This window comes from Oreochromis aureus, linkage group 23 (genome assembly GCF_013358895.1).
Source record: "Oreochromis aureus strain Israel breed Guangdong linkage group 23, ZZ_aureus, whole genome shotgun sequence".
NCBI lineage: Eukaryota > Metazoa > Chordata > Actinopteri > Cichliformes > Cichlidae > Oreochromis > Oreochromis aureus.
Genome location: NC_052963.1, coordinates 42,811,950 through 42,834,248, shown reverse-complemented (window position 1 = coordinate 42,834,248; position 22,299 = coordinate 42,811,950). Strand labels below are relative to the sequence as shown.

At 41.9% G+C, this 22,299-nt stretch overlaps 1 protein-coding gene across 4 annotated transcripts in view; it reads right to left on the bottom strand.

Moving 5' to 3' along the window:
• The window catches only part of tle2b (TLE family member 2, transcriptional corepressor b), a 78,346-nt gene that overhangs the window by 9,655 nt on the left and 46,392 nt on the right, over positions 1 to 22,299 (bottom strand). For 3 of the 4 annotated variants that reach the window (XM_039606999.1, XM_039607000.1, XM_039607003.1), the window contains 10 exons: positions 16,924 to 16,986; positions 14,342 to 14,416; positions 11,961 to 12,141; positions 10,610 to 10,626; positions 8,303 to 8,443; positions 6,395 to 6,448; positions 2,399 to 2,566; positions 1,882 to 2,041; positions 1,099 to 1,268; positions 538 to 614 (listed from right to left, as the gene is read on the bottom strand). In XM_039606999.1, coding sequence (XP_039462933.1) covers positions 538 to 614; positions 1,099 to 1,268; positions 1,882 to 2,041; positions 2,399 to 2,566; positions 6,395 to 6,448; positions 8,303 to 8,443; positions 10,610 to 10,626; positions 11,961 to 12,141; positions 14,342 to 14,416; positions 16,924 to 16,986 — 1,106 coding nt within the window. The remainder of the gene's footprint in view (positions 1 to 537; positions 615 to 1,098; positions 1,269 to 1,881; positions 2,042 to 2,398; positions 2,567 to 6,394; positions 6,449 to 8,302; positions 8,444 to 10,609; positions 10,627 to 11,960; positions 12,142 to 14,341; positions 14,417 to 16,923; positions 16,987 to 22,299) is intronic. The other variant, XM_039607002.1, reaches the window with a different exon arrangement.

The window sequence follows — 22,299 nt, the reverse complement described above, 5'->3', positions numbered from 1 at the left end:
CTCTGCAATGAATGACAAAAACAACACAATTCCTCAGTCTGCAAATTTGTCTGAGTGGGTGCCGGGACATTTAAAAATCACACCAGTATTTCAGACAGGAAAAAAAAGGTTCATGGACATCTTTGAAATGTCCTCTATTTTCTTTTAAAAACACAAAGAGGAGCAGCTACAGTTCATCCTGATTCCCATCCAAGCCAAATATTTGTGGGTTATCACTGAGCTAATATTTGAAGCATGTGCCTGTTGTTGTTGTCCTTTTCTGCTGTTCTATAAGCACCATCAGCTAAAAATACGATTAAAAATGTAACTGCGTCATTCAATTACACAGCACATCCATGCAAAATAAAAACAATACTAATGCTATTACATGTGCCTCAAAACTGCAGATGGTTTTAATTGCAAAACAGAAAAACACTGAAAACACTCAGCTTCAGATAAAATTTGCAGCACACTGAATCACTATATTTTATCTCTCTTCACGCTGGAGCGTCGTCTAATCTGTGCTTGTTTTAGTGCGCGATAGAAGCTCTGACTTACGGCTTGCCACCAGAGGAACCAGGGAGAGAGGAGGGCAGCCCCGGGGCCCTTAGGTGAGACCGAGAGTCATACGCCACCTGGTGGAAAGTAAAGCGTGAACAAACAAGTGACAGCCTGGCAAAGACTACCTAAAAGATTCAGAATCATTTCCAGACAGATTATCATCAAAAGGTGTAAAAAGTTATCCAGTAGAATCTGTTTCCCAAATAAATAAAAATAGTTGCAATTTAAAGCGATTAGAAGAGACGAATTTATTCTTCTACATTAGACTTTAACTGGACTCTTTCAGCTCTTTGTTCACGCACGTTTCCTGATATGCAAGATAGATGCAATCCATCAAGGTAAGGCTCTTTGTAGTAAAGTTTCTCTTTTCTACGACTGTAGCGCTATATGAAAGTGAATTCGAGAATGTAAATGTGACAGCTTCGAGTATATAATGAATGCAGTTGATAGCGCAGAAGTGATTCATCAAGTTTTTGAACAGTGCTACAAAAGTTGAAAGTTTGCATCTGAACAATAAATCAGAGCTTGACAGAGAAGATAAATTTGGCCTTTACACACCATGGGGCTTCTGGAGTAGGCGCTGGCCGCGGCGCTGATTTGCGGGGAGAGAGTCAGAGCCCCTCCGAAGCCTCCTGGGCTGGCCAGCTCCCCATTCAGTCCTGCGTGGGACACCACGCCAAAATGAGCCGGGTATGAACCGGGGGGCACAGACATGGGACTGCGGAGAGCTGGGGAGGGAGGGAAAGAGGAAGGAGGAATTGAAGGATGGGATCAAGGGAAGAACAATGCACAGTATACAAGCACAGACACAGTCACAGAGGGACTGAGAAGAATGAAAAATGTTTCTTTTCACTAAACTTTGTTTATACGCCGAGTTTGAGAGCAGAGCGAGGAGCGCTCAGAACGTGCTCAGAATGTATCCAGATTATTGACTATAGCACATTTTGCTCAACTTTGCTTTGATCATATTAAGCGAATTTGCAACAAAACTGTAGAGTAGGCAAGATTATTCAGTATATAAGTATAAACAAATGTGGAAATGAAAAAAAGTGGGATAAGAGGTTAAAATGCATGAAGGGCAGAGGTCAGCTGGGTACAAAGCCTGAATTAAAAGATCGATTTGATCCAATTAGTTGTATGAAAAAGACCTGCAGTAAAGCAGCTAAGTTTGAAAGTCAAGGGCAGTGGTACTGTGATCAGCTGTACAAGTTCCAAATATTAAAAAACAGTGTCACCATAGCTTTGTATCAGAGCGGGCCTTTATCTACAGTGAAATGATCATAACCAGTTATTTTAGACTTAAATTACAGCAGGCTTGTCAGTCAGTCAGGAGAGTCTCACCAAGGGGATCTGCACTGGTTGCTGCTTTGCTGACTAGGCGAAGGCAGGAGGTGCTGGGACCAGGAGCCCCTGGGGCCCCTGGTGCTCCTGGAGTAAGGGCCTCACGGTGGGATGGGGATGGGGTGCCAGACTTAGACAACGGGGACTGGGACTTATCCATCTGCAGAGATGTCAAACAATAAAAAAGAAAGTGGGAAAAAAGGAACATGGCCGATCTGTTGCAGTAACCTCCAGAATGACACTGCTTAAACGTTCTCGGTGTGAAAAACATCCAAAACTTTTTGTCTTGGAGCACAGATTGTATCAGAGCCATTTAGTGTGCATAAATTAGTCATGTATGAGTTTTTCTGTAACCCCAGAGCAAAACAATATGATAGCGTAATATACACCAGCAATGAATGCCCTAAGGGTAAAAAGTGAAGAGATTTCCAACTGAAAATGTTAAAAATTACAGTGCTTTGTAAGCAAAGTAGGGATTTTTACAGTCAGTGGAGTACAGCAACTCTGTTTATCTCACCTGTCCAGGGTCCTTGGCCTTCCCTGTGGTTGGGCTGCGGGGATTTGGCGTGGACGGCGCCTCTCCTGTGCTCGAGGACCCTGGAAGCTCTTTCCTCAGAGTGGGGGCCCGGTCTAACCCGTTCCCATGGGGTGAGTGAGGAGGGCTGCCTGCGGGAGAGTTAGGCTCCTGAGCGACAAAGAGAGGTGAGAAAATATTTAATGTTCTACATGAGTATAAAAGAGATCTTATTTCTGATCACACAATGCTTTCATTGTTCTCTTTCTATCCTGATCTTCAAAGCGCTGAATTCTTCCACTGTGGCATATTGTCTTTCAAGATGTGACCTTCGTCCTCATTTCTGCAGTTCTTCTATAACAGTTTTACCAATATATGTATACATGTCTCTGCGACTGTGGAATGAAGCCAACATGCAGGTGTGAAAAAGTGCTCTGAATGACAGTTGAGTGTCATATTTGCATTAAAAGATACTCTGAGGAGTCAGCTGGGTGATTTATCTTTAGAAAATACGTTTAATTTTAAGCTTTTCTTTTTGACAGTGAAACATCTCAGTGAATCAGAGATGCACATTGTTAACCAAAGAGGCGAGCTGAGGCCTCAGTCACACAGCCCTAGAGATCAGTCGGTCAGCCAAGAGGCCACCAGGAAAAAAGAAAAGGAAAAATCGAACAAACAAACAACAATCTCCCAAACGTCTGTCACTCCAGAACGGTACCGGGACCAAACAGACTGGAAAAACAGAGCAATCTATAACCAATTCCAGGATCACCTACTAAAATTAAGTACTTAACAATTAATAATGCTAAAAGATGATAAGTAGCACAGATGACAGGATGCTTATTGACAGCAGGCCAACAATAGTGCCAGTAAAATATTTTTGCTGGGGTACCTGGGGCTTCATTAACGCTGTCGCTCTTAGTGACAGCTTCAAGCTTCGTCTTGACTTTTATTTCAAGTTTTGTTTAATTACTACAGTTACCATTACTAAAAGACAAATGTGTGTTTTCCCAAGATAGCAGATCCTCATCTGCTTATGTTACAGCAGTTTCTTCTCATTTTTAAGTAGCCTAATGAAGCCAACAGCAACTCTGTTCTCACGGAGTTTATTTGGATTGTAAAGGGAGAGAGAGCTCAGGAAACACCACATGAAGCAGCAGAGGTTGTCGGTGTTGCTGATGCAGTAGTGTGTGGACCTGGAGATAATGTTGCTGTTACGGATGCTTTCATCACTGGCTGGAGCCACTGTTGAGCCAGCATTGCCTCCCCCAGAGCAAAGTGCTGGTGTCAGCACTTCTCTCTGGGTCACAGTGATCAGCACAGACGTTTTAGTGCTTATACACACACACACACACACACACACACACACACACACACACACACACACACACAAGCACAAATAACATCCTCTACTCCAAGCCACAGACACACACACACATATTCATCTGCTAATTGCAGGCAAACACATACACACAAGCTTGCATGTATGTTTAAACCTATGCATGTAGGTCGTCTCTGTAACACACAGAGGCACAGACACACACTCCCCTCCTATTTTTCTTCCATTACCCACTTTTGTCACATTTTTTTTCTCCTCTATGCTTTTGTACCAGTTTCCAAATCACACAAGAGGCCGGTTCTGCTTTTGTGTGCAATATCAAAATACAGAAGGCTTTAGATGAAACATATTTTGGTACACTGCGTGAAGTATTTAAAGAACTAAAATATTCCAGGGGCATAAACGGCTTTGCATATATTAAATGAAGCCGACTGCAGTTATCTAATGAGAGGAAGGAGGTGGAAAGGAGGAGGTGGAGCGGGGTGAGAAGAGTGGAAAAGAATGAGTGAGAGAAAAGTGGAGAGACGGAAGAACAGAAGCTACAGGATGCAAATGTACACAGAGGAGGTAAATGAGAAGAAATAGGTGAAGACCGCGTATTTGTGAATGTGTGTGTGTGTGTGTGTGTGTGTGTGTGTGTACGGACTTGGTTCACGAGAAGAAAGCATAAACAGTGGCAGCTGATAATGAGCTTACATAGGAGCTCTTCCTATTTACAAGGAAACTGCAGCGGAAAGCTGAACTAGCTACATACCTGCTGACTCGTTTTACATTTCACAGATGCACCACACACACACACACACACACACACACACCAAGGTTACTCCAGATGGACAATATTTTTTTAAAGCAAGCAAACAAGCATCACCGAAACGCAAAAATGTTTAGACTTTGCCAAATTTTGAATTTTTCTTATGAAAATGCAAAAAAATTCTGATGTTTTACAGGAAAAACGTCTAAATGAATATCTTGGTGAACACATTTTACAACACAAAAACTACTTTTAAATAAAATGATTACTCTATTAGTCTGAAAAAAGCAATAACTGGTTTGCAACATTTGAATCAAATAATAATAAACAAATTAAACTAAAATAATGAAATAAGTCAAATTAATATCAAATTATGATATGAAATCTTTCTTATTCCTTGGCCAATTATGCTGTTAATATATATATATATATATATATATATATATATATATATATATATATATATATATATATATATATATATATATATATATATATATATATATATATATATATATATATGCACGCAGGGTTATGCAGAGGTGGCAGTAGGCTCCATACTGTGCCCTGACCAACTCTGGTCCTTCCAATGTTGGACTCATGCTTTATTCACGTGTGGGCTGCACTTCTGTGTCACAGAGCTTGTGTTGGATAAAGAAGCTTTTAACTTAACAGAGCACAAGGATGTCATGGAGTAAACAATGACCCTTAAACAGCAAAATATTTTGAAGAAAATATAAAAAACTATAAAAAAAATTGAACTTGATTTCTCTGAGATGTTTAATTAGATTAGACTATTAACAAATGTTAAGTATTTGTTGCACAGAGCTCAGTCTGTATTTTCCTGATAGGTCACTCACAAATTAGACTGAACTTCTATTAATAAGAAACCAGTGGTCTGTCTGAGTTTGGATCTCGGTGGCTGTGTGTGCTCTACCAGTTTAAATGAACTGTCATCCACTACCATGCATTCATTAATATTGCCAATTAAAGATATTTTCTTCATTACTGTGAAGCTGGCTCTTTTGACTGAAAGAGTTACCTCTTGTGATACAAAACATTTTTCCTCCTTTTAGTTCAATTTTTGGCCTCTGCTAACTTGTGAAAGAGATTTCGGACTCTAGCCGCTAAATTCAGAAGCCAGCCGCTAACTTTTGCTGTTTGCCATTTGGTAATGAGTGGATCTTATGTTTTATTCAGTGTGAACCAAAATAAGTGACAGAGGCCATAAACTGAGAAGCAATGTGTTTACAAAAGTCCCGGCAGAGAGCCGTTTTCCCCACAGACAATAAATCTTTCTGCGACCACAGCTATTGCCCCCTGGTGGCCTTTAAAAATAACGCAGCTCTATCTGGCTTCTCCATTGAAACCCAGAATCTATATCCATTTTATATACAGCCTATGAAGGTGAACATGAAGGGAAAAAAAATTAGCAGACAATTTTCTAAAAAGCTCCACAGAGTGGAGGTGGAAAAGCAGAGTCAAGTGACAATTCTCTGTGGATTCATCACTACAAGCAACCTACGGAAGCGTAGAGCTGCCGCCCAGGCAAAAGAAAAATAGAAGTGTATCACGTTATAACGTGAAAAGTTTATTGTTCTAACAAGATACTTTTCACGTTTGAACAACATAATATCACGTTATTACAATATAAATATTATATTGTACGAACGTGACAATTATGCATATTGTACAAACATGATAGTATATTGTACAAACATGTACAGTATCTTGTTAGAACAATAAACTTTTCACGTTATAACGTGATACACTTCTATTTTTCTTTTGCCTGGGCGGCAGCTCTACGCTTCTGTAGCAACCTCTTTTACATATATGCGTTTGTGAAAACCTGCTGATAACAGCCACATCAAGGTGCTGTCAAAGTCATTTAGAAAGACAGGCGTCTCACCTCATTGGAGACATCCACTACAAGATTGTCTTCGCTCTTGTCTCCATCGCTGTCCTGAGGAGCAAAGATAGATAGAAGAAAGGGGAAAACATGATTTTTCAAGATCCATTAAGATAAAACAGCTTTTTTTCCCCTCCTCAGTCACCAGCACAGAGATACAATATGCTGCATGTGTACACGGAGAAGTTAAATAATAAAGACACACAAGTGCGCACACAGATCGATATATCAATATCACTGGCTGCTCTTTGCTTCCTTTCGGTCTCTGTCCACCGTCCATGCAACATTTAACACAGAGATATTGTATATCATATATTCTCACCAAACATCCCCCTGTACAAAGATTTTTTGATCTCGGTCATACGCGCGCACACACACAGCACATTTTTCCCCTCTTCGTCTAGCCATCTCTCCATCTCTCTCTCCTTTTTTTTCTGGGGTGAGAACGATGGCACTTAGTCACCATGGCAACAGCGCTTTGATGTGATCATGGCCTGATATTCCTATTGACATCAGTGTGGAGTGACATCAGTGCCTTATTATGCAGAGCCAAAACAGGACAATGTCTACAACCTCCTTCCTGGAACAAAAATACACACACAAAAAACAGCAAGAGATGAAGCGAGAAAGAGAGAGAGAGTGGAAATGATGGTGAGGAGGGACGAGAAAAAAGTTCAAGGGGGGGGGGGGAGGGCAGAAAATAATACAGATGGAATAAAAATGAAAAGGAAACAAGAAGTAGAGCGTGGAGCGTGAGTGAAAAAGCAAGAGGAACTGAGAAACAGCGGTAAAGAGACAGAGAAAGATATAGAATAGGAAAAGGCAAACAGAGAGAAATGGGAGGCGTAATTCGGCTCGACAGACGGAAAGAGAGGAAAAACATTCAGAAAGTGGAAGCTCTCTGTGCTTGTTCTCTTTCTGAACTAATGGGAAGATTTGGACTGTTGCTGCTGATGCCAAACTGACTTAGCTGGAGGCCGTCTTGCACAGACAGACTCCCGGTGTCAATCAATCCTCCAGACTGCAAACACACAGCCATCTAATTCATTACAGCTATCTGCCTTGGCCATCTCTCTTCTGGCATTACATCGCCTCTGGCTGCTTGCTCTTCCCCACTGGACCCATCCAAACCAAACACGACTCTAATTGGCCACGGGCCCCCGACCCCCGGGTGGCCCGTAATGTCATAGGCAATGTCATACAGACACACACAACCACACAGACACACACTTCCAGACATCTTTGGTTGATATAAAGAACAAAAGTTGTTAATTTACATGTAACTTTTATGATTCCTCCCGTTGGTTGTTACCGCCGCTGCTGCATTTTATTTTTCTCAGTGGCATCGTTTCAGGCTCAGATTATAAGCACAAAGTCACATAACACGCTTCCTGTCACCAAGGCTGAAAATTCCTACTGCAACATGCTTGGATTGGGAGGGAGATTATGTAGGACAGGGGTGTCCAACTCCAGGCCTCAAGGGCCGGTGTCCTGGAGGTTTTAGATATCACCCTGGGTCAACACGCCTGAATCAAACAATTCATTCATTACAAGGCATCTGGAGAACTTCAAGACATGTTGAGGAGGTAATTTAACCATTTAAATCAGCTGTGTTGCTGGACACTGGCTCTTGAGGCCTGGAGTTGGACACCCCTGGTGTAGGACATCTGAATCTGGGTCGCTTTGCAATTTTTTAAGAAAATCAAGACTATATATCAATTTTTTTTTAAATTTTATGTCGATATGCTTTTTGTGAAGAAATTATGAAAGAATGGAAAAGAATCCTTCCAAAAACACTCCTGGATCCAGTTCTGTATCTGATCTGAGATTCACCACCTATGCAGCCCCCTCCGGCCTTCACTACTGAACCAACCCTCAGTCACATTGGTGAAGGTAACAAACACATACGTATGAATGTGGCGGGAGAGACTCTTTGTCGTCACAGCGCCTTCTCTTGGCCTCAGCTCCTCCCTGCGAGGAGGCGTAACCTCCTGATGGGCCTTGGCGCTCTTCATTTGGCTGGCTGTCTGTGGACGACACCGACTTACTCTGGGGAAAAAGAAAAGACAGGGACACAATCAAAGGTATGAACACTACCTCACAGCAAAAGCACAGGTAATGACCGCCCAGGGCATGACACGCAGATTCACGTCACACTCGCAAATGATCAAACACAGCAAAGTAAACACGTGGAGACACAGTGGATGGAAAAACAGACATTAAAAGCACACAAAACATACACACACACAGAAAAACACAAGCACAGGTTAAGACAGACATAGCAGCGCACAGGCCAGCCTATAAAGCTAATTACTGCTCTCCCTCAACACAGCAGTCTTCATGTAAAATATGAGTCTCATTATTGGCCAATAAAGCTGTGCAGGTATATTTACAAGCCTTTCCTGGTGCTCAGCACTCTGAAAATCCGATCAAAGCGTTGTGTTGTTTTAGCACTGGGGCAAGGGCCGGAGGTTCGGCGAGGGCCACTTGTCATTCTCCGTGCCCCCGTGGGGAGGACAAGAACAGCGAAGGTTTAACACACCAGTGAGTCACACAGGAAGGAGCCCACGGGAACGGCAGGAAGGAGCACAACAGACGAGAGAAGAGACTACACAATGGACCTCAGTGCAGCTCCGCAAACTTCCCTCGTGTCATTCTTTTCCTCCTCCGCCTTTTTTTCTCCTCTTCTCTTCACTTCCTCTCGCTGTCCCTTTTTTCCCCTCCATTTCAAATTCAAACTTGTTTTTGCCAGTGTGGGGCTCTCTGATAAATGTCAATTGATATGCATCCTCCTCCTCCTCCCTTTCTTCCCCAAATGCTGTAATGCTTGGCTAAGTTCAGCAGAAACCTCCGCTCATGAGAGAAATATTTTCTTGGTGCTTAACAATCGGCATTGTGCTCGCAGTTAAATTATGCTAAGGTTTTCACTGCAGAAAGAGCGAGGGAAAGTAAAGTCAGCAGCGGCCCTAAATCATTTTTATTTCACAATAAAGCTAGAACAAAGACTTGTTGGTATTTTTAACAACACCCCACCGCTGCCAGCACATTGTCCCCTCCACCCAGTTTCAAGTTTCTTCTCTTTAGTTTCTTTTTCAGTTTTCACACAAATGATTCTCGCTGCTTCTGATGTAAAAAGTCAAATAGGTCAGTGCTGTAGTGAAATGTCACCTTAAAGAAAAGACAGCTACTGTAATGTCATCTGTGTCACTTTGGTTTATCCTTATTGTGCCCAATAAGTTACTGTGCATGTAAAAACTGTCAAACAACCACAAACCCGAACAAACTAACTAATCCAAACTTGTTATATTTTTTGTTTCATGTCGAATAATCTTCTTGCAGCTGGTTTTTTTTTTCACTCCATTTCCAGCCGCCATCTCAAAGTTTTTGAAACATGTTGCATCCACCATGCATCCATTCATGTTTTCTATGTTCTAAAACGAGGCTTTGTCAGATTTGGATATCAACACATTCTGTTTTTATTTCCATTCTGCTAAACATCCCAAGTTTTTTTGGAACTGGGCTGGTAAACTGATCATTTTTGCTCTTGTGTCCAAACATTACATTACTTCCTGCAGGCTAGAAAGTCCACAAGCCTTCGAACTGTTCACCCATTCATGGTGAACACCATATTGATTTTCTGGTGCAGCGATTTCACTTCATCGTGGCGACGGCACTTTTGCACATTAGGTTTAATATTAACTGAGGATAATTACGACTCTGAAGCATCTAATCGCTGTTGGATCTGCTGTGCAGGAATATTTGGTGATTCACGGCCAGTATTTAGCGGTTTTACTTGCATTTCTTATTTTGGGGTATTTTGGGCAGCATTTAACATTAACTCAGATATAATCCTTCCTCGTGTTCTGTAAATGTTGTATATTACCAGAATATTTGTGGTGCTGATAAAGAAACAGTCCATTAACTCAGTTCGTAGGCTCCTCCAGATAACAGTCAAATGCGGCGAGCTCAGACATTAGTATAATGTGGAAAACCTTGAGAAGCTCAAGGTTGATGGTGATGAGCTGCTATTGTGCCGGTGTTGAGCAGTGCTACTCCTGGCTGAGCTCCAGCAAAACACTGCCTTTTTTAGAGGCCACTTTGCGGCGCGTCTCCATTTCCCTCAGTTTATCACTGTCACACACGGGCGCGTGCCCACGGTGAAACGTGGGCGTACAAAACACTTACATCAAGGTACACACATGCAACACTACTCACCCTGCTGGGCGCTCCCTCTGGGTTGGGGCAGAGAAAGGGAAGGAAAGAAAAGAGAAAAGAAGAGAGCGATGAAGAAGGGAAAATGGGGAGAAGAGAGAAAGTTTGACGTCAGTGCCGATAACAACAACAACAGTCCCCAGTCAGCCAAGGTTAGGCTGAACTACGACGACTTCTGTCTAATAAAGATACAAACCCACTATTGTGCCCGACTCCAGCCTCCTCTATCCTCTCTATCTTTCCCTCTCTCTCTTCTCCAAGCAGACAAAGCTCGCTGTCTTCCCCTGCTGCCATCAACGCTCACCATCTTTTCCCTCATTCTTCGTCTCATATGTAAGAACAGAAACACACACAGCTGCAGACATGCATAAGCTCTTACACAGATGCTTAACGCGACAATACGAACACAGTGATCTCTTTATCTTTCCCCCGTTTCTGTTCTCACCGATTCCTTCCATTTTTCTTTCTAGCTCTCGGTTTATTCATGAGAAAGTCTCTCTTGGCTCGCTGCCGGAAAAACTGCAGAAAGATAAGATATTCTATCGGGGTGAAAGGAAGTTCATAGGAAGAGAGCATTTCTCCTGCATTTACAGAAAGGCCATGAATACAGCTGGTCATAGCAAGACAGCAATCGAAACAGGAAAGTTCAAACTGAGTCCAAAAGGTGAGTTCCTGGACAAATTACAAAGCAGCTGCCTGTCAGAGATGATGTATAGTGCTGCTTTGCATTTTTGACTACATTTTATGTGGTTAAAAATGATAAAAAATGATCTTTTTCTTATTCTGCAGCTGTCACGAGTTACTATCCACCGATTCTGGGATGACAAATGAAGCCAATTAAAGACAAAAATCAGAAATGCAAATGTTGGAAAACAGACATTGTGGGAAGCAAAACATCATCTCTGCGCGTTTGATATTCGATAGGTGCACGCGCCGTTTCGCAGAGCCTTTCCCTCAGCCTCACATATACTGAACTTGCTAACCAATCTCCTCAAAATGTTCAATACCGTTATTGATTTCATCATCGATCAAGCACTTTGTGTAAACCTGAAACAAAAACAAGTACACTGAATCTCACTGTGGAACAACTGTGGTACACTTCAGGGCTGGAGGGGTTTTTACGGGTAAAAATGTCCACATTAAGAAACAAAATGTTCTGATGAGTGTGAGTGCAAGTAAAGGCAATCGGTTTCAATAGTAGAAAAGACTAACGCCGCTCAAAGTCACAGAGGAGACAAAAGTCTTTTATTCTAGCTGCTCACTCAGAATATCCTCATGACAAATACTCTACCAAAACGCATAATCCTGATTTTACAGTCAAAACTGAGAACTAAGAGGCTAAACGCTTCTTTACCTCTGAGATGCTCAGGGTCCAGGTGGTTGCGCTCATCTTTGGAGGCAAGGTGGGCTGAGACTCCCAAAGCCCCCGTCAGTGCCAGCAGTCCTGAGCCCCCTGCGCCCAGGGACAGCCCTGATGGGTGTGGCGTCAGGGGGATGCCAGGGGCGTGGTGAGACAGGTGCTGGAGCTGCTGCTGCTGTGGCCACAGGGAAAGAAAGTAGCGGGGAGGTAAGGAGTAAGGGGTGGGAGGGTGAGATACAAGAGAGTGTGTGGTTAGAAAAGACAAGGTAAAGAAGAAAAGGGCATGAAAAACAGGAGAAGTGAAGCGAGGGGGAAGGCAGTGTTGTGGTTGGGAAAAAGAATTGAGGAAAAACATAAGAAAGGGAGAAGGCGAGTTAAATAAAACACACATGGAGAGCCCAACGGTGAAGAAGGAAATTAAGATGAAGGTGGACAGGATGTGAAAGTGATTAGAGGATTAACAGGTGAAAGGATGGAGACCAAGGATGGGAAAGAGGACAAGGAAAGAAAGGCAGAATGAAACTGAATGATCATGATACACCCAGAAAGCAAAGGCGGTTGAGAATGAAACCAAGAAGTGAATAGAAGAACCAGAGTTTTTTTAAAGAGTGAGATATCGAGGCAATGGGATTTATTATAAAGGAAGGAAAAAGGTAGAAAAGGGGCCATGGGAAAACACAGGGAGGATTAAAGGGAAGGATGAAAATGTTTGAGTCACAGAGCAAATGATGAGGAGAAACAGAAGGAAATAACATAGGAAGCAATGAAAAGTGAAGGAGAATTACATGAACAGGGGGAAGAGTAAATGAGGGAAAGGGAAGGAAAGTGTGCAGCAGGGAGAATAAAAGGTAAGAGAAAAAAAATGATAGGAGAGAATAAATGAGGACACGGCCGATGTAAGATGGAGAGAACGATAAAAGATTGTGGGGAGGGACGGGAAAATCCAGAAAGAAAATGAAGAAGGTAAGAAAAAAGAGAGATGGAGGAAAAGGAGAAAAATGAGGAGAGAGAGAGGAGAGCAAAGGAGCAGCTACAGATAAAGAAAGGCTATTATCCTGAGGGGAGCATTATGATGTGTTTTTGTGTGCTGTTTTGTCAAGCCGGTGTATTAGACACACATACACACACAAAAGCACACACCTTAGAGACAGCAGTGTTTGTAGTGCTGGGAGGAACAAAGGGCCTTAAGTAGACAGTAATGTGATCAGTGCTCTGACAAGCTGTGGAAAGCCCCATCTACCACAGCACTCAGGAGCATCACTGTGTCTCTGTGCGTACATATATATGCATATACAGACAAGTAGATCATATGCACTATATGAGCATTGGTAAAGTTCTTGAATTGATGATTCAGGTAACTCATTATTTAGTTATGTCAAATCTTCAAATTAATAAACCATTCCTGTTAAAATTTGACTTCTACTTGCTGACCTTCTGCTCACATGATCAACATTTGCCTAATGGTCTCACTGTGCATGTAACTCAGCAAGTAAGATAGCAGCGATGAAAGCCTTTATGTTTTGGAAGTATCCACATTATTTTAAGTTTGTGGGTGAAAATGGCAGGAAGATCACAGGGAAATGCAAACTGTGCCCAGGTGTAAAGTGTCTGTCAGCTGCGAAAAGCTCCCCCTTCAAATTTGAGGAAGCACCTGTGAGCTAAACATAGCTCCACAACAGTGGTGGAGAGGAGGAGGAGAATGATGCTGGCGCCACAGCTCCCACACGTTAACGGCGAGCGTTTAGTTCGGTTTAAGCTGCCGCTGCGATGAAAGATAACGAGGGCATCGCCGGTTAGATGCGACCGATATCATCTCACGGTGAAATGAGGAAAAATACATATATGTACAATGGGGCACATGCATACTCAGGACAATATAGCCAAATGTGCAAGGGCGAGCTTTTGGTGATGCAAAAATACTCTGAATACTAACTTATTAGACTTAGACTAGATCAGAGTATTGTGAGTCAACTTTTTGGGTGACCACCTGATGTTGCTCAAGAGGAAGCAAACAGCAGGATCACTGCAAAAGAAAAGAATGATTGTGTTGCAGTGGAGTCAAAGTCCAGACCTCAACCTGATTGAAATGCTGATACGGGACCTTAAGAGAGCTGTGCATGAACAGATGCCCGCAAATCTCAATGAGGTGAAGTGAATTTGTAAAGAAGGGGGGGCAAAATTCCTACATAAGGATGTGAGAGAAATGGAAAGTTACTGTTGTTAAAGGTGGTTCTGCAAGCTAACGAATCATTTTCACAGGACTGCACATCACAGATGCTTGACGAGACGTTTGTATTTATAGACATTAAGAATGAATAATAATTTAATTCCCATCATTCTTAGTCCCTCTGTGTTGATGAATCAAGGTGACTCACCCCGATGATGGCGTTGAGTTCAGCCATAGTGACCTGCTTGGCCCTCTCCACAGCTTGGACCACCTGTTGCTGGTGCTACACATACGCATTAAGGGAGAAAGTGAAAGAAAGACACATTACAGTGCATAATCATCCACAGTGTGTACTGTGATATATACTGTAAGCATAATGTGATGTAGAGTATACTGCATGTACACTCAGTAATGACACAACGGGGACTTTACATTAAACAAGCTAGAGAAACGCTGCTGCCTCCATCCAAAGCCGGTACAGGTAGTGCAAATAAGACCGTCTGGATGGAGCAACCGTGCATTCACACAACACAAACACTGAGAGAACGTCACAAAAACCGGAAGCGCACACACTGTAGCCAGACACGTACAGAGATACGTGCGCATTCACACACACTGAGAGCAACGCTAACGAAAATCTCAGCTCTGTTTGAACAAAATCCCAATGTAATCAGTCGCACAAACTCAAACATACATGTGTGTGCTGCTGCTGCACACCTACACACAGAATACACACAGTGTCAATATTGATCAAACTGACAAAGCTGTGACCTTGCTGTCTCCAGGTAGCGCACTCAGTGTACACTCACACTTAGAGACAAAAAAAGGAGGGTGTCTGCAGGTTTGTATTTACACAATCTACACACCTGCACAAAAAACCCTCCACACACACACAAATGTACAGTAAAAATCACACTGACGCAGTAGAATTAAACTATAAAAATCGTTTACTCTCATTTAATCTGTTTTGTTGTCTCGCCCAAAGTCAGAGCAACAATGTAACAATATATCATCAATAATTCTGCTCCTCTAAGCACATATAAATTAAATTATGGCTTTAAGGAGCAATTAATGAAGCAAAACACTCGTGCAGGAACGGTGATAATGTTTCTGAATGATAAGAGGCCCCGAAGCACTAAAAAAAAGTATGTATTTAATTTAGAGTAGTCAGAGAGCTTACTTCATGATGTGCTGTATAGCTGGGTCTAAAACAATGCTAAAGTCTTCTGCTTTGTCTCCAGTTACACTGAAAGTTGTGAGATTTATTATGTTATCAGTGCCATTCGCTATTGGATAGCTCATTAGTAAATAACCCCAGAAACACATACAATGCATATAGCTGTAATACCTTGTTTTCACCATGGGGCATTACATTAAATAATAATAATATCAAATATCAGCTGAGTGTAACATGACATGGTGGCCCCTTCAAGTCAGAAATGTAGAAGTATCAATTGCATCTGCTACATTAATTGTGAAATTGTTATTGTTATATCTCCAAAAGTTGAATCTGTTCATCTGGACGTAGCGTTTTGTGGGAGAAACGTTTCGTCACTCATCCAAGTGACTTCTTCAGTCTTCAGACTGAAAACGCTACGTCCAGATGAACAGATTCAACTTTTGGAGATTTACTTTCCTGGATGATTGAGAATGCATCAAGACGTTATTGTTATATATTATTGTTGGTTTGATTTATTTATCTTAAAAATTAGCCAGTTGTTGTGTTCGCCTAACAGAGCCAGATCAATAATTTGTTGGAGACCGTTTTTAATAATGCTGCCTCTGTACACCACTGCATTGGATTTAAAATCAAACACTCAAGACATGATTGAAGTGCAGGCTTTCAGCTTTAATTCAAGTCATTAAAAAAGAAATACATCTTCCACTGTTTAGTATTTACAGATATTTGTATACAGAGTTCTACATTTTCAGAAGCAAAAAGTCTACAACCATGAACATCAGCAAATGCTGTGTTTCCTGCCTCGGGATGCTCAACTAGACTTTTACTGCAGCTGCTTTTAGTTGCTTCTTGTTTGTCGGTCCTTCTGCCTTAAGATTTGTATTAAACACCTGAAAAGCGTGTTCTATTGGTTTGAGATCAAGTGAATCACTTTTTGCCATTAAAAAATACCCATTTTGTTTTCATTGATAAATTCTTGGGTTGTTTTTTCAGTCTGCTTTGGTTCATTTCCCATTTACATCATCAGTAAACAACACTAGTGACTTTTTTCACAGATTTGCTGTTTAAAAAGCTGAGCTGGTCAGTGGAGTCCTTATTTTTAGGAATAAACCAAACTGCAGATTTGGCCACTCGTAAAGTTTTTGCTTTCTCTCGGTTTATTTTGCTTTTTCAGCCCGATGATGGAATTTTTCACTGGCAAAATTACAGTGAAAATAAAGTGAAATACAAATTCAACACTGTCCAGTTGACTTTAAGCCTGAAACTGTGGGACTCAGAAGCAACACTAGATGTTTTTATCCAATAAATTATGGATGTAACTGTATATAATACAGAATTCTGTCCAAGTGACAACATACCACTGAAAGGTAGCGCTCCATTATCAATATGCTTGCGTTAAAATGTAAAGGATTTGGATTAATTAACATCTGTGAAGCAAATTGGGATTAGTATTTAAATTCTTCAACTGTTAAAATGTCCTGTATGCAGTATATGATAGATTTCTGATATTCTGGGGGGAAGTGCCTGAGGTGTGAGTGGTTTTCTCCCCTTTTTTGTGCGAGCATGTTGCTTGTGCATGTGTAAATGTCTCTGGCTGCAGTGACACTTACCTCTTGAGAGAGGAAAGGGATGATCTGAGCACAGATGGCACTGAGACGCTTGACAATCTCCGCCTGTGATGGAAAGAGAGAGAAATGAGAGTGAGAGACAGAAGGAGAGAGTAGTAGGGGATATATAATCATGTTGCATATTGCAGGATCATAAGTACACAATGAGCACAGAGCATATGATACACCTCTACAGCACATTAAGCCTTTGTTGCATTTAAACACCTTCTTAATGAGCAAGGAGTTCTGTCAGTGACATTTCTGTGAGACTGAGAGAAGAAACATGTGGGGGAATGTGTGAGCGAACAGCAGAGGTGGTGGGATGGAGGCAGCATTAGAGCTACGCTCATCATTTGGGTCTTTTAGCACCTCCACACTCTAGTTTAACTCAGCTTGTCCTCACGTTCCAACAATAAACATACGAACATTCACAGAGAGCCGAAAACCTCAGAAAATTCCTCCCGAGCTCTCCACCTGTCTCAGCCGGATATTTCGTGTCATTATGTTTGTCCATTTCCGAAAACTCTGAAAATTCACAAAAATGCTTTTTCTTGTTCTGAAAAAGGCTTTTTTTCCTTTTCCTCCATCCATCCATTCACACCAACAGCAATAGTGCCCATACTAAGAAAACTGCTGCCCCCACACACACACTCTACACCAGTGCACACAAACACACAGAAACAAAAGCACACTCCCTCTCAGCCTTGCACACAAACACACACACGCACAGTGAACCTCTGCGGTGTGTCTAATTCTATCTGTCTGAGTGCCCTCAGCCTCATTTTGTTCTCTTCTTCACTCAGCCGTTCTCTCTTTTTCTACAACAGCTCTCACACTGAGCCATTATTACCCTATTCATCCTCTTCCTCCCATCCCTCTCCCCCTCTCTCATCTCCCTCCCCTCAGTTGCTCTCTTTGTCTATTTTCCCATCTTTCTATTTTTCTATATTATTTCCTCTCTTTTATAATCTGTCGGCCCTCTTTTTCCCTCAGCTGCCCTTATTCTTCCTCTATAACATCAGTCGCTCTCATGTTTTCGGTGATTTTTCTCCGACAGTCTTATTTTTTCCCCCTTTTTTCTCCATCTGCCCGTCCTGCTTTCGGTCTCTCTTTCTCTCTGCATCACTTCATCCTCACTAACACATGTTGCTGGCACTTAGAGGCGTTGAAGAGGAATAGATAAAAGACAGCAGACGTGGCAATGGAGGGCAGCGCAGCGACTGACGGGGCTGTATACGCCGTCATACAAAGGCTCACAGAGACATGCACCATTCAACCAGCCTTTCGGTTACTCTCAACAAGGCTTCATAAACAATTAGCACCAGACACCCGGCTCAGTTCCAAGGACAGACACAGCTTCATGCGTGTGTCAACCTATGCATTCATGTGTAGACGACTGTGCCTCAGCTCCTTTGGTGTATTTCTATAAAGTATGTGTGTCTGTATGTATGTGAGGACCACAAAGAGAAAAGTGAGAGTTAGAAAGAAGAACTTGGCAAACCTGAATACATTTTTTATAACTGGAAGTCGATTATCCGCCTGCTGCCAATGTGAAACTTTTACTACATTAAACTCAAGGGAGTCGTTCTTCTGTATTCAAGTGGTATCTGTTCTTCTGAAACCTTGGTCAGTCTGCCTGACTATACTTTAGCCTGTTGCTCGTTCAATCTGTCCTACTAGATCGCAGATGGAAATAAATCAAAGCACTCGTACTCGATGAATGGGAGATAGAAGCAGGGATTTATTGAAACATGAGCATTTGTACAGTTCTACCACTCTTTACTTCTTAAATACAGCCTGAACTCTCTTAGTCAAGCTTTCTTGTAATTTCTTTAGCTAGTCGTCAGCAATAGTTCTCCAGGCTTCTTGAAGGTCATTCAAAGCTCTTCCTTGGATGTTGGCTGCTTTTTATTCCATTTTCTGTAAAGATGATCCCACACTGCTTTGGGTCTGCGCTCTAGGAAGGCCAGCCTATAACCGTTTGTGTTCCACTGTGTGTTTTTCTATCCAAGTATGCTTTTACTGCATTTGCAGTGTCTGTGGGACTATTGTTGTACTTCTTTCCTGATGATGATAAAAAAAGATATTTCAAATTGCTGAGATATGCCATGTTTTCAGCTAATAGCTCTTTGGGAATCACTTTGTTGGTGTAAAAATACAATTTATGCCAGTCAAACATGGCATTTAGATTCAACTAAAGAAATGGGAAAAACAGATGTGTTCTGCTAGTAACAAAGAGACTAGAGATAGAATTTAAACTGGTTCATCCCTGGAGTTAGGCGACTTTTTTATGCTTGAGTAATTCACAGGTCAGTGTTAAGAAAACATTTCCTTGAAAATAGTCCAGTACAATGACTCTTCTTCAAATTCGGGAGTGAAAATGAGAGAAAAAAGCAGCAAATGTCCAAAGAAAAATCTTGAAAGACCTTCAGATGGCCTGAAGAACTATTGCTCAAGGCCTCAGTAAAACATTAGAAGAAAGTTTGGCTGCTTGGAAGCAAAATATAAAGCAATAATGGGTGGCTCAAGACTTTTGCACAGTACTGTATATCTGTTGTTGCTCTGAGTTGACACGACCAGCTTTCGAAATAGGAAACAAGTTCTTATCTATTAAAAAAGATCACACTCTGGGAACAGTTTGATCCACAAATTGCTCTAAGTGGGCACATGTTTGAAGATGAACTGTCTCACTGTAATTTGTGAGATGGTTCACAACCATTTCTCACCGAGTTTTTGCTAATGGTGTAACACTGTTTATACAGGGTATAGTTCAGTGCACTTCAGTGTTCAGTGTTCTCCTCCATTAATTATCTTTGCAACTACGCCAGATTGCCGCTTATCATGCAACAGGTTGTGCTCAGCCATCAGATCAATTCAGATGACCTGGTTCAGTTTTGGCCAGTAGGAAACCAGTCTGACAGTACTGACGTTTAACCGTATGTAACCAAAAACAATCTGAAGGGACTGACCTGAACATGGTTGGTCTATGAAGCCACTCTTATTTACTGACCCCATAACTTTGATCTTACGACATACAAACAAACTTTACTGGAAAGATAAAAAACAAAAGTTAAAGAGAAGATCATAAACAAACAAACTCCATGTTATGCCTGAGAGACAGTAGGTATTATGAGCACAAGATACCAATAACTGATGGGTTTTACAACTGAACGAAAGCGAGCTTGCTGAAGCAGCCTGAGCCGCACACTGTCGTTCTACTGTCCAACCAAAGCACAGCCACCGGGGAGGACTGGCAAAGACTGGCTGGATGGAGGGATGAATGGATGGATAGATACAAAGGAAAGCGGGGGACTGGTCAATAAACACCTGAGGGCAGATACCCTGCCAGCTGGCATGGAGTCAGACAGCGAGACAGAGAAAAAAGCTTCAGATGAAACAGATAAAATATAGGTGAGGGAATAGCTTTTCAATCACAAGGGCAAAGATTTTACCAAAACAGTCTCCAGAATAAACAGACTGATAGGGGAAGGGAAATTGAAAGCAATGAAGACAAGGAAGAAGAAGAAGGAATGAATTCTGGGACAAAGACAGTCTGTTCCAGAGGACTGTTCGAGCCAGAGGCATCAAATCACACATGCTCTCTGTAGGACGGTGTCTTCATGCAACAGACAAGATCGCTCAGTAGAAGCGCACCTAGGCTTTTCATCACTGACAGGATGCAGTCCTCTCAAATCTAAAACAACTATGCAATTACCAGGCGTATGCAGGTATATTCCGTATCGATTATATACCGCATATTGTAAAATACATAAAGATCTACGTGAACCCACTAAAAAAAGACACAGAAAACAATGTCAGTACCCTAGACACAGCACACTGTACTAAGTCACATCAAAGACCGTCAGAAACATGACATCCAGCATGATGATATCTCTGCAATTCAGCAGAAGTGAAGAGTTTAGTGTATAAAAAGACAGATGTGTTGAGCTGATGTTTCTCTGTTAGTAGGACTTGAAAAAGTTGGCAAAAAATGTTCACCTGGAGTGAAATAATACCATATAAGAATGCGCAGGCTCTTTGTAAAGTTCTGCTATGACTGTTATCATAAATGCAATCAAGAATACGCCCTCTGTGCATTTCTTAATAATGCGATGCCATTTATTTCCTCAATATTTCCTACAAGCCAAGGAAAAAACAAAATTTAATATTTTAAAGTGGCCAGCAGCGCATGATTTGACATCATGATTAAAAATCTGAATGCAAGTCAGTCATACACGCCAATAAACTGTTCCTTGACCCAACATTTTGGACCTACTCAGCTGTCAGTCAGGAGGAAATCCAACGACAGGCAGGAGGGACAGTTTCCACACCAGCATTCGGCTCAGTGGACCATAATGCAGAGGCAAGAGTGACGCTTTGAGTTAGAGGTGTAATTCTTAGAGTTTGACTGTAAAAAAAAAAAACAACAAAAAAACCCCCTCATTCTCCTGCACTTACTTTGCAATAGCTATCTGCTGCTCTCCGTCCACCCACATATTTAACCCACAGCATAAACGCAACACGTTCCTGTCTGTTCTATGAAGGCTGTCAAAATGCATTCTGGAAAATGCTGAAAATGACTAACTGAAGTAGAAATAGTCCAGACAGGTGGGTAGATGAGGCTGTGCGTACTCTAAAAAGAAAATTATAACACTCACAAAATAAGCAACTGCAGAATGATGGTGCATCTGCCTATGCAATTTTCCTTTAAAAAAAAAAGTGCAAGAGTTTGGCTTTGCTCTGACAAAGCCAAAGTTTGTTTCGTAGGGAGGTCATGTTACCGTGTTACGCCACGTTACGCCGTGTTATGATCTGCACGCTGATGTTTGCTTAGAATGACAAAGCATCTTGTGTTTTTTTCATCCTGTGTAGCTGCAACATATCGACAGGCTTGAGAAAGCAATGAAGACTAAATGCAGAGCAACTCAAATAAAGGGCTGAACTGAAAGTCCCATTTCTCCTAGAACACACACTTTCACTTTTGACATTAAAGTAAACTTGAGCTGGAACAATGGGGAAGCCACTTCCCTGTGAAAGATCAGCATTCAATTTGGTCTCTCAGCATGACAGCGAGCAACACTGACCGCGTTCGTCTTGCCAATAAAGCTTGGTGAATTTGAATGTGATGAGCATGGGTTGAGATTGGCAGGGGAAGAGGAAGATGGTGCCCAGTGTGCTCTGGCACTGCCAGCTGTGCCAGCCTCTGAGTCCCACTATGGTTGAGCAAGCCAGCTTTGTGTGTCTGTGTGTGCGTGTGTGTGCATAAGTGTGTGAGTGATACCCCTCTACTCGCTCTAATTGCTCCTAACAAAAATCTCTGCCACCTCTCTTAGCTCCTGTTCGGTTTCTGTTCTTTGCTCCCCCCCCTTGCTTGTCGCT